The sequence below is a fragment of the Leopardus geoffroyi genome, chromosome C1, assembly GCF_018350155.1.
Source record: "Leopardus geoffroyi isolate Oge1 chromosome C1, O.geoffroyi_Oge1_pat1.0, whole genome shotgun sequence".
Lineage (NCBI taxonomy): Eukaryota > Metazoa > Chordata > Mammalia > Carnivora > Felidae > Leopardus > Leopardus geoffroyi.
In genome coordinates, this window is record NC_059328.1 from 48,565,742 (window position 1) to 48,578,944 (window position 13,203).

Genomic DNA, 13,203 nt, shown 5'->3' on the forward strand with positions numbered 1-13,203 from the left:
TCATATTATATAGATGGGGAAACCGAAGCATAAAGATTAGAAACGTGATTAAGGTCACATGATGAACGAGTCCATGCCTTGAAACACAACACTGTAATGCCAACCCCGTGGGTTGTACTCTATCTAACATGAATGAGTATTAGTCAGAAGAATAGAATTCAGTGCTTTCTTGCATATAGACTAGTGTTTAGTCCCCTGCAGAGCAAATGTCTTTGATATGGTTCCTGCCCTTCCAGGAGCTGACAGTTATTGGTACAGGTTTTGCATACGTGAGGCTGGTGGTTTCTAGAGAGCCTCCTCCCCAGGGATCCTATCAACCTCTTAGGAACAACTAAGCTTGGTAGAACCACACATTTGATGGAATTTGTCACTCCATTCATGCCTCTAACTGGCCAAGTCTGTAATCTAAAGATGATACAGTCTTAGGTAATGCTCAAAACCCTTTTCATTCTTTTTCTCTTTGGAGAAGGTGTCTGAGGCTGTTATTTCAAGAGAATCTTTTTCAAGATGCCAACACATCTGTAGCAGATCTTTTATTTTCAAACATGGGGAAAAAAACTGCAGACCGGGAGGCTAAAAAACCTTAGTGTGAGCTGTAGCTCTGCCTCTCAGTAGCTAAATAAACTTGACTAAGTGACTTCACGTCTCTGAAATTCAGTTTCTTCGACTCTGATCTGGAGAGAAAATAACATATCGCAGGATTTTCTAAAAGCTAAATGAAGGGTACAGTGTTTGAGGATGCTTTGCAAGTTATAAAGTACTTTATATAGCTGTCAAGTATGAGATAATTCTAACACAAATGCTAGAACTTGAGATGCTTTTCTTCCATATAATCCTCTAAAGTGTTCAAAGCAGTGTGGCTTGATAAATTACAGGATAACTTACTCTTAATTGTAACATTTGCCATTTCTTTTTTCTTTTACATGAATATTGTAGATACTTTAAAGTTGGATGGAAGGAATGATGGATGGTTGGTAGATAGGGGAGAGGGAGAGAGACAGCACATAGGCTAAACAGGAGAGTTGTACAGGAGGTTTTAATTTTTTCTTCTTAATTTTGTTCTAAAACATAATCCTGATAGGTACTGTGGTCTGTGTATGTGGAGGAGTAGGAATCATTAAATAAGACTTGCATTGATTCATTGACTCAGCAAGCTTGTTTTTCTGATTATTTTTTTCATTCAAAAGTTTATTGAGCAACTACCACCGCTGAGCGTTATGCAACTTTCAGGGAAAATACGATTGAATGTCTCACTTTGTGTGTGTGTGTGTGTGTGTGTGTGTGTGTGTGTGTGTGTGTGTGTGTGCTGATTTCTTCAGCTGCTCATTTTGCCCTTTAAACTTTCTGCTTTAAAGAAGCTGATACTTGATCGTCATATGAAGGGCCCCAGCAGTGTTGAGGGCTGTGCTTGTCAAAATCGTGTCTCGTGAATTGTTTCCTGATGTATGAGTGCAGCCTGTGAGTCCTCTTTGGATTGTGAAATGTATTTATTCAGAAAGAGAAATCTCCTTCTGCCCTTTGTTGCTTTCCCTGCTTTGGGCCTCTTTTCTCAGGGAAGGCCCCTCCAAGCTCTATGTGGCCAAAGGAAGAATGAGATATGTCAGCTCTTGGATTCATGTGGCCTCACAGCGGGCATCAGCTACGCACTGCTATTGAATAGGGTGGACGTGAGGCAGGGTTAGAGGGCCTCTCCGGAGAGAAATTGGACATGACCTGCCTCTTACCCATGTTAGACACGCCTGACCTGAGGTTATCCACATCTCGGAGCTTGAGAATGTAGGATTTGGGGATGCGTTTTTCTGCCTTCCTGTTGCCAGGAAAGGGGAAACTTGACTTGGTTGTTTGAAGAAGCACCGTGTGTATTGTGTACTGAGAATGGCTGAGAAAGGATCTCCATTTATGATCCATGTCTTCCGTTGTGAATGTGATGGAACAGTTCAAACTATGATGTACTATGGCAGAATGTATGGCTAAAACTCAGATTTTCTAACTCTAAACCCATGGCTCTTACCAATGTTCCATGGTGTGCCAACACTTAGAAAGGTATTTCCTTTCTATGAGACAGTCTGACATCAAAAATTGGAGGAGTAGAGAAAGAACATGGGCTTTGGAATCAGGCAGGACAAGGTCAAATCCTGACATTCCTCCTTCTATCTGTATCACCTTGGGCCTGTTACTTGAACTCTCTGATCCTTTCCTTCTGCATATGTTGAAGGGGCGAAAGAATATGTATGCTTTATGGATGTTGTGGAAATTAAATGAGATAACATTTAAAGAGCTTAGCCCAGTACTCAGCCGATCTTAGATGTCTTATATGTTGGCTGGAAAGACACGAAAGGAGACCACTATCTCTTGGGAAATAATTCAGATGATGTTGATGCTGACAATGAGCTGGTGCTGGGGTCACTGTGGTAGTGGTGATGGAGACATAGCTACCATTAACCAAACTTTTATTTTTAAACATCCGCTCAGTATCAGAGCAACCATATGACATTGCCATTTTCTTCATTTTATAACAGGTCTTCCTGTCTCCAAATTCCACTCCTCTCCTATACGACACCCTAGTTCTCAGAGTCCAAGCCTAGAATATCAACAATGAATCTACTGGAGAAGAAACAAAGAAATATTTGTCACAGACTTCTTTTTTTCCCCATTTTGCTATTTGAAACCCTGTGAGATATGCTTCGCCTGTGCTTCATGTATGTGGAGCCAGTAAATATAGGTCATCATCAGAAATTCCTTGAACTTATTTATAACACTGTGGACCAGCAGTGGCTACGCTCTCTTCTGCCAGGGATCTCAGCATCAGCATCTTTAAGGCATCAATATTTTGAGATATACAGATAAGTAAATACCAGCCACTAATTATTGGGTTTTTACCTTGGAGAAAAAACCCAAGAACCAGCAGTTTGAAATCAGACTACCTGGATATGAAGCCCAGCCCTGCTTCTTGTGAGCTTTGTGAAGTTGGTTAAGTTACTCTCCTCATTTGTAAGCTTCCATTTCCTCATCTCTGAAAAGAGGTTGATAACAGTTGGAAGAATAAGTTGAGACATGCATGGGGAGAGCGTGTGTAAAACGAGCTCAATTCATACTAGCTCATATCTAGGGTTTCTTCCTGTGCAAAAGCCTTTGTGCCCTGGATGGGGAGCTCTGTCACTCAGGGTCCACCCAGAAAAATGTAAAGTGCTCCAAGTATTTAAAAAATAGAATTTAGTACACATAAAAAAGGTGACCCAGATCATGAAGGGGCCAAGAAGGGCTATATCCCCATAAAGCAAGCTGGAAATCAGCAAAATAGAAGCTGCTACTACCCCTTTAGGCTAGAGGGACAAAGGAAACAGGTTACCAGAGTCCAAGGGTGGCAGACACCAGCAGATGTTAGAGCCATGCGGCCCTGTCAGCAGGGCTGAAGTCATCATGCAGGAGGAGACATGCTTTGGCTCTCTGCTTCCTGCAGCCCTCAGATCTCCCAGCCGACCTTGGCTCACTTGGAGTCTGGGAACCGCAGTCTGCAGGAACCCACGGTACTGAGCAGAGCAGAGGACTTGATGAAAGCCAATAGGAAGTCTTACAGGCTCAGTCTCGGACCTCAGTTGCCTGATTGCTGAGACCTCACTGCTGTGATAACCACCACGGAAAGTTTGAAAGAGTCTTACTCCCCCCTGCTGATGGGCCTCTGATGAACAATGGCTGAGGTTTTCAAGTTGCTGTGCTTGGGAAGGTAGAATTTGGAAAAAGCCTTGGAAAAACCTAGAAAGATGTTGGAATGTAAGGGCCTGTCAGTGGCCCTCTAGATCCTGCTTTCTGGAAAGGCCTGCTTGCCTGGGCAGCCAACACCTTTAATATCTGGGGATTTGTGGTCCAAGGAGGTGCCCCCAACCCCTCCTTTCCCCTGGCCGATTCCTGCAGAGTGCAGCAGCGTAGACCCACTTCCTGGGGAAACCTCCCTGAACCCCTGCCTGGGAGCTCAGCTGTCCTTGTGGTCCCCATGCCCTGTCTGTCCTGACCCCCTGCATTGAAGTGCTCCGTTTAGGGCTGTTTCCATCCCACCACACTGTGAGTACCCCCGAGGACAGGGAGTTGTTGTCTTTATCCCTGCACCCCCACAAATCGGTACTTTGGCCTCCTGCTCTGCACTAGCGACTCTGTGGAGGCTCCACTGCTAAGCATGTGGATAAGGCAGGCCAGTTTCCAGAAGCTTTTATTATAGAAGAGGCAGGCAGTGGAGGGTTTTTAAAACCACCAGTGTCTCGTGTGCCAGGGATGTTCAAGGATGGGTTCGAATATTGAACAGGGACACTCCATCTTTCCTGGAGGACCAGGGAAGCCGCCTGAGGAAGTAACATTGGAGTGAGGAATGGACGGGAGTTAGCCTGGCCAAGAAGTAGGGGAATGGCATCTGAGGTAAGGGAGGAACAAGTCCAGAGGTCTTGAAGTGGGAAAGAGAGTTGAGAGTGGGGGGCGAGGCTGGCACTGCATGGAGCTGGGGAGGTCAGCGGGAGCCCAGGCTCGGCCCTGCCTCAGCGTGCACTACATCCTGCCTGTATTGTCCTGAGGAATGTTTGCAGCTCCCCCTCATGACACCTGCGATATAGCGTTGTGCATAGGAGATACTTGCTGGAGGGGCGCCTGGGTGGTCAGTCCATTAAGCATCGGACTCTTGGTTTCTGCTCAGGTCATGATCTTGAGATTTGTGAGTTCGGGCCCTGAGCTGGGCTCCGTGCTGGCAGCAGGGAGCCTGCTTGGGATTCTTTCTCTCTCCCTCTCTGCCAGCCCCTCCACCACTCACAACCCCCCGCACCTCAAAATAAATAAATAAACTTTTTTTTTTGAAGAAGAAGAAGATGCTTGTTGGCCATTTTAATAAATGACGCGCAATTCTAGGGTCTAAATGGTCTTTTTTTTTTTTTTTTAATTTTTTTTTTCAACGTTTATTTTATTTTTGGGACAGAGAGAGACAGAGCATGAACGGGGGAGGGGCAGAGAGAGAGGGAGACACAGAATCGGAAACAGGCTCCAGGCTCTGAGCCATCAGCCCGGAGCCCGACGCAGGGCTCGAACTCACGGACCGCGAGATCGTGACCTGGCTGAAGTCGGACGCTTAACCGACTGCGCCACCCAGGCGCCCCTAGTCTTTTTTTTTTAAGGGAGAAAAAGTCAGGGCTCCTGGGTGGCTCAGTCTTTTAAGCTTCTGACTTCGGCTTAGGTCATAATCTCATAGTTCATGAATTCAAGCCCCACGTTGGGCTCTGTGCTGACAGCTCAGAGTCTGGAACCTGCTTCAGATTCTGTGTTTCCTTCTCTCTCTGCCCCTCCCTGGCTTGTGCTCTGTCTCTCTCTCTCAAAAGTAATTAAACATTTTTAAAAACTTTTAAAAAAAAAAAGAGAGAAAAAGTCACTTAATTGTATCTACCAGGCAATCTTTCAGTACAAAACAGAGGTACGATTTGGATCATAGCTTTGACGGTCCATTTTGTGGTCTGTTATGAAAACTCTAAATTTTGAGGATACAAAGGCAACATAAGGAAGCAACTGCCACAACATTGTTAGGATTAATTCAGCTCATCTGGCCAGTTGTGTGAGCTCTGGGTCATTGGCCATAAGTACATCTACCAAAAATCACTTTATCTACATAAAGGCCAAGAGGCTGAATTCACTTTAACTCTTTAGTTGATATTTACCTTCATAATAGCATATAAAGGAATGTTCAGTTTGCTTGCCCTAACTCTCTGCTACTGTCACAAGAGACTAAGAGGCAGAGAAAGGAACAACGAGGCTTAAAGTCTTCAAAGTCTCACTGATAAAGAATACATTCGTTGCAATTATATTCTTTTTTTTTTTTTTTTTTTTTTTTTTTCATTTAAATCAAAGGTAGTCAGCGTATGGTGTAATAATGATTTCAGGAATAGAATTTAGTGATTCATCACTTAAGTGTAATACCCAGTGCTCATCCCACCCAATGTCCTCCCTAATGCCCCTCCCACATGTAGCCCATCCCCCCACCCAACACCCCTCCAGCAACCCTCAGTTTGTTCTCTGTATTTAAAAGTCTCTTATGGTTTGTCTCCCTGTCTGTTTTTATATATATATTTTTGCTTCCCTTCCCTTATGCTCATCTGTTTTGTATCAAATTCCACATATGAGTGAAATCATATGATACTTGTCTTTCTCTATTTTCGCTTAGCATAATACATTCTAGCTCCATGCACATTGTTGCAAATGGCAAGATTTCGTTCTTTTTGATTGCTGAGTAATATTCCAGTGTATACAAACATACGTACATACATACCATAGCTTCTCGATCCATTCATCTGTTGATGGGCATTTCGGCTGTTTCCATACTTTGGCTATTGTCAATAGTGCATCTCTAAAACTTGGGGTGCATGTGCCCCTTTGAAACAACACTCCTATATTCTTTGGGTAAATACCTAGTATTGCAATTCCTGGGTTGAAGACTAGTTCTATTTTTAATTTTTTGAGCAATCTCCATACTGTTTTCCAGAGTGGTTGCACCAGTTTGCTTTCCCACCAGCAGTGCATAAGGGTTCTTTTTCTCTGCATCCTTGCCAACATCTGTTGTGTCTTGTATTGTTAATTTTAGCCATTTTGACAGGTGTGAGGTGATATCTCATTGTGGTTTTGATTTGTATTTTTCTGATGATGAGTGATGTTGAGCATCTTTTTATGTGTCTGTTAGCCATCTAGATGTCTTCTTTGGAAAAGTGTCTATTCATGTATTTTACCCATTTCTTCATTGGATTATTTACTTTTTGGGTGTTGAGTTTGATAAGTTCTTAATAAATAGATTTTGGATACTAACCCTTTGTCTGATATGTCATTTGCAAATATCTTCTTCCATTCTGTCGGTTGCCTTTTAGTTTCGCCGATTGTTTCCTTTGTTGTGCAGAAGCTTTTTATTTTGACAAAGTCCCAATAGTTCATTTTTGCTTTTGTTTCTCTTGCCTCTGGAGACACGTGGAGTAAGAAGTTGTGGCCAACATCAAAGGGTTTGTTGCCTGTTTTCTCCTCTAGGATTTTGATGGCTTCCTGTCTTACTGTTAGGTCTTTCATCCATTTTGAGTTTATTTTTGTGTACGGTGTAAGAAAGTGGTCCAGGTTCATTCTTCTGCATGTTGCTGTCCAATTTTCCCAGCACCGTTTGTTGAAGAGACTGTCTGTTTTCAATTGCATATTCTTTCCTGCTTTGTCAAAGACTAGTTGGCCATATGTTTGTGGGCCCATTTCTGGGTTCTCTGTTCTGTTCCATTGATCTGAGTGTCTGTTCTTGTGCCAGTACCATACTGTCTCGATGATTACAGCTTTGTAGTATAGCTTGAAGTCCGAGATTGTGATGCCTCCTGCTTTGGTTTTCTTTTTCAAGATTGCTTTGGCTATTTGGGGTCATTTCTGGTTCCATACAAGTATTTGGGTTGTTTGTTCTAGCTCTGTGAAGAATGGTGTTATTTTGATGTTTATTTTGGTAAGGATTGCATTGGATATGTAGATTGCTTTGGGTAGTATCAACATTTTAACAATATTTGTTTTTCAGACTCATAAGCATGGAATGTTTTGCCATTTTTTTGTGTGTCTTGTTCAATTTCTTTCATAGGCTTTCTATAGTTTTCAGCATATAGATTTTTCACCTCTTTGGTTAGGTTTGTTCCTAGGTATCTTATGGGTTTTGGTGTAATTGCAAATAGGATCAATTCCTTGATTTCTGTTTCTGCTGCTTCATTATTGATGTATAGAGATGCAACCAATTTCTGTACATTTATTTTATATCCTATGACTTTGCTGAATTCATGTATGAGTTCTAGCAGTTTTTTGGTGGAGTCTTTTGGGTTTTCCACATAGAGTACCATGTCATCTATGAAGAGTGAAAGTTCGACTTCCTCCTTGCTGATTTGGATGCCTTTTATTTCTTTGTGTTGTCTGATTGCTGAGGCTAGGACTTCCAATACTGTGTGAGAATGGACATCCTTGTTATGTTCCTGACCTTAGGGGGAACTCTCTCAGTTTTTTCCCACTGAGGGTAATATTAGCGGTGGGTCTTTCATATGTGGCTTCTATGATCTTGAGGTGTGATCCTTTCATCCCTACTTTCTTGAGGGTTTTTTATCAAGAAAGGGTGCTGTATTTTGTCAAAAGCTTTCTCTGCATCTATTGAGAGAATCATGTGGTTCTTATTCTTTCTTTTATTAATGTGATGTATCACATTGATTGATCTGTGGATATTGAACCAGCCCTATATCGCAGGTATAAATCCCACTTGATCATGTTGAATAATCGTTTTAATGTATTGTTGGATCCAGTTTGTTAGTATCTTGTTGAGAATTTTTGCATCCATGTTCATCAGGGAAATTGGTCTTTAGTTCTCCTTTTTAGTGGGGTCTTTGGTTTTAGAATCGAGGTAATGCTGGCCCTGCAGAATGAATTTGGAAGTTTTCCATCCATTTCTATTTTTTTGCAACAGCTTCAAAAGAATAGGTGTTCTGTCTTCTTTAAATGTTTGGTAGAATTCCCCTAGAAAGCCATCTGGCCTTGGACTCTTGTTTGTTAGGAGATTTTTGATTACTGATTCAATTTCTTTACTGGTTACGGGTCTGTTCAAATTTTCTATTTCTTCCTGTTTCAGTTTTGATAGTTTATATATTTGTAGGAATTTGTCCATTTCTTCCAGTTTGCCCAGTTTGTTGGCATGTAATTACTCATTATCTTCTCTTACAATTGTGTATCTGTGGTGTTGGTTGTATATTTTCCTCTTTCATTCGTGATTTTATTTATTTGAGTCCTTTCCCTTTTTGATCAGTCTGGCTAGGGGGTTATCAATTTTGTTAATTCTTTCAGAGAACCATCTCCTGGTTTCATTGGTCTGTTTTTTTTTTTTTTTTTTTTTTTAATTAGATATCATTGATTTCTGCTCTAATCTTTATTATTTCCCTTCTTCTGCTGGTTTTGGCCTTCATCTGCTGTTCTTTTCCCAGCTTTTTTAGGTGTAAGTTAGTTTGTATATTTGAGAACTTTTTTCCTTCTTTAGGAAGGCCTGGATTGCTATGTCCTTCCTTCTTATGACCACCTTTGCTGTATCCCAGAGGTTTGGGTCTGTCATGTTTTCATTTTCATTGGCTTCCATGTAGTTTTTAATTTCCTCTTTAATTTCTTGTTTAACGCACTGATTCTTTAGTAGAGTGTTCTTTAATTGCAAGTATTCATGGTCTTTCCAAATCTTTCTTGTGGCTGATTTCGAGTTTCATAGTGTTGTGGTCTGATCTCGATCTTTTTATACTTGATGAGGGCTGATTTGTGTCCCAGTATGTGATCTGTTCTCAAGAATGTTCCATGTTTATCTAAATAGTCTTCTTAGCTCTATCGTCACATTTATAACTTCATTTATCTGGGAGGTATCAACAAATAACAGTCTGAAGAAGAAGCCTGAGCTTATACCTTTTATGAGAAAGTCTCCGTTATCTCACATTCGTTTAACAGAAACTCGCTGTCAGTCACCCTACCCTTTACATTGAGAGTTCTGTGATGAGTAATTGTAAGAATGGGGACCTAGAGAGACCAAAAAGATTGAAATCATCAAACAGCTCAAGTGCCTTCTTTGAGATTGAAATGTGTTGTGCTAAATCAGATCCATTCAGCTCTGCCCTTTACTAGCAGTGTGACCTTGGTCACGTCACTCAACCTCTTCGTACCTCCGTTTCTCCACCAATGTGTGTGGCATTACTAATACGAACTTGAGACAGGGTTAATATAAAATGAGATCGTCCATGTGAATATGCAGCATGGTGCCCTGGTATTTCCTGGGCACAAAATCGCCAATAGCTTCACCTTTTATTATTCTAATTACAGTTACTATTAATACTACAATGTTAGATACTATACATTGACCAGAATTGAGCATAGACATAATGTGCTTCCTAGCTTCTCGGTGACAGGCAAGTATGTTCTGTTGGTTTCCATTTGAGACTGGCTTACACAGGAATGCTTTCTTAACGTTTAGTTATAAAAAGGAGTGTTGTATGCTTGTTCTTGGCTTTCTTTTCTCGTTTTTTTTTAAGAGGGTTTTGTTTTATTTTGCTTTCTCGCAGGAGTGATTGGAGCAGATGTGAGAGGGCATGGCCTTGCCTGTGAGGGACAGCCAGTGACGTCACGGCTGGCTGTCATCTGTGGAACATCTTCTTGTCACATGGGGGTGAGTCTGAAGGGCTGAGGGCGGGGCCACCACAGGGGATGGAGGGGGGGCGGCCCAAGAGGAGATGTAAATGGCTGGCCCCTCCTTTGCCCTTCAATTCCTTCCCTTCCTGTTGCCTGCCTGCTCTGTTTAGCCACAAGCCCAGCCCTTCTCCCAAAAGCTGTGCTTAAATTTGCCCGATCTTTCTTTTCCCCCTGAGCTAGATTCTTAAAAAGTATGAAAAGGTTTGAGTCTGTCTTTGACATCAGCCTGGTCAGAGAGCCCAGGCGTGAGGGGTGAAATTGGATCCAAAGATGGCAATGCCTTGCTTCCAGGCTGATCTGTCCCTAATGGGTCTCTGAGTCTCCTCTGCACAGGGGTGTCTGTTTTCCTTGGCCACGGGGCTCTCTCCCAATCAATATAAATCCATCTCCCTAGAAGCAGCCTGATGATCTATAGAATTAGGCTGCGTATCATGACTTCAAAAGAACACTGATAAGCAATTTTCACTTTGTTAATTTTTCTCCATGAATTAGTGGAAAGGCGTTCTCCAAGATTGCAGTTAAAATTTAGTGCCTGCCCTAAAATTTATATCTTCTTTAAATGCATGAGTCTGAAAGCATTCCATTTCGATAAGTACCCATTTCTACCATATTTTTATTTAAAAGTCATTACTCTGTTAAACTTAGATGGACGACTCCTTGGATGTTTCCCAGATGAGTAAAATAGAGAGAGGGTGGGGGGAGGAGGCGGAAGGCGGGTGAGGATTAGAGTGGACACAGTCCGGGCCGAGTCTCTGTAGCCATGGAAGGAATCATGTGCCATGTCAAATATGGGGCCTAGTGACAGTAGGGCCTAGTGAGCCTTTTTTTTTTTATTTTTTTTTTTTACCATTAAATATTCTGATTGAGTAAATAGTGATACATCTACTTACTTGTGGATCCCCTCTTCTCGTGTCCAGAGCTGTGCTCAGCCTTGGGGACGCGAGGGTGACATGAAGGCTCCTGTTGATGAGGCATGGTTACAGCAGCCATTACAATACAGTACAAGGCCCCAGGGTATCAATTTGGATTGAACTTGTGATCCTGAGCATCTGCGATATGCCGACATTGTGCATGGCTTCCCAGCGCAGGGGGATGATGGAGCCAGCCCCATTGGTTTCCAGTTTTAGTCCCTCTGCTTACTAAGTATGGGCCCCCTGGCAAGGCACTGACCCCCTCCGGGCCTCAGATTCCTTATCTGCAAAATGTGGAGATCTCTAGTACATGGCTCCTAGTGTTATGATCAGGCGATGAGGCTATGTGATGTGCTTCCCATGAAGTAAGCTCCTCACAATGGTTAGCTCCTGATGACTAGCACTGATGCTGTTGGGAAAAAAGGAGACAGTGACTGACTCTGTCCGGGAATGGTCCAGGGTTAGGGACACCTTCCTGAGGGGATCCTTGTGTTAGACCTTCAGGTCATAGGTTTCCTTGCCCCTGCCTTTCTCCCGGCCAAAAAAAAAAAAAAAGTTTTCCTTTTGTTTCTGTGGACAAAGTTTTAAGTGGGACTTCTTTTAAAAATTTTTTGGTAATGTGTATTTATTTTTGAGACAGAGAGAGAGCATGAGCAGGGCGGGAGCAGAGAGAGAGGGAGACATAGAATCTGAAGCAGGCTCCAGGCTCCGAGCTGTCAGCACAGAGCCCGACACGGGGCTCAAACTCACGAGCTGTGGGATCGTGACCTGAGCCGAAGTCGGACACTTAATCGACTGAGGCACCCAGGCACCCCTTTAATAAGTTTTCAAAACCCCAGCCTCTTTGTCCCCTTAGCAGCCCTAATGGTAGGGCCCAGCTGTCCCTGAAGGAAGAGATCTGCAGAGGCCTCAGGCCGCCTCAAGCAGGAGGCACCCGTTAGGGCAGCTGGTCCTTATTTCCCTTGACACGAGTCTACACTGGTTAGCCTGTCTTAATTGAACACTGATTGAAACCTATTTAAATCATCCCCCATTTTCACAGGGACACATCTAATCTGGTTTCTCCTGTGAAATCTGAATTTTAGGCATTTTTACTACACTTAATTCGGATTTCCGAGCAAAAGCAAGTCCAAATGAATGTGAGGGACTCTGTCAGGTCTCCCCCCGCTCTCATTCTCCTTGTCTATTAATGGGGATAGTACTGCCTTTTCTTCTAGGATCCATTTTGCAAGTTAGGCAGCCAAGGCATAGAAAAGTCCAGAAATTTTCCCAGGGCCACAAGCTGTTAAGTGAGAGCTGAGAACTCAGACCTAGCTCCATCTCAATCCCAAACGCATTCTGCTCAGTGCCTCGCTGCCTTGAGCACAATTGTAATGTCCTGTAAAGACGTGGAGACGGCCTGGGCTTCAGAGCTGTGAGATTCAGGTTAAAGCCCTGTTCCTCCACTCTGTGGTCTTGTGACCTGAAGGGAGCTACTTAACTTCTCTGAACCTCTGAGCCTTCCTCCATCCCCTTGGGGTGGTGCTGCCTGTTTCATAGTGTTGCTGGTGAATGTGACTTGTGGACGTACATACCTAGTACATAACAGACACTCAGAAATGGTGGAGATTCTTAGTGCACTTGCCTAGTGATATACAAGGCTCACTTGAAGCAACTGTTTGGGCTTTAACGAGTTTGATGGGCAGCTGCAGTTGGTTGCAATGAATTAGGGCCATAAAATGCCAGTTTATTATGGTCGTGTTGTGCTGGAAATAAAGTCCCCACCCCCACCTTGCTTTGTACTTGGGAGTGGGAAGGGACCTTCGGGGCCAAGGGTATTAATCATCAGCTTTAATGTTATGTGGTGAGGGCGAGACTGTGGTCATGCTGGCATCAGAAAGTGGCTTTGATCTTCCTCAGGTGCTGGGCGCCCAGGGAGCCAGCAACAATAACACCTTTGTGAGGTCTAGGAGAGGTGCAGGTCTAAGGAAACACTCCCAGGGAAGCTCAAGGACCCCCTTTGTTGTGGTTCTGGCAAACAAAACCACCAACTGTCAGGAAAAATTCACCAAACAGAACACCGGGACCA

At 43.1% G+C, this 13,203-nt stretch overlaps 1 protein-coding gene across 12 annotated transcripts in view; it reads left to right on the plus strand.

Moving 5' to 3' along the window:
- Nucleotides 1-13,203, plus strand: part of FGGY (FGGY carbohydrate kinase domain containing) — a 419,791-nt gene that overhangs the window by 226,031 nt on the left and 180,557 nt on the right. For all 12 annotated transcript variants that reach the window (XM_045477592.1, XM_045477599.1, XM_045477591.1 and 9 more), the window contains one exon: nt 10,098-10,201. In XM_045477592.1, coding sequence (XP_045333548.1) covers nt 10,098-10,201 — 104 coding nt within the window. The remainder of the gene's footprint in view (nt 1-10,097; nt 10,202-13,203) is intronic.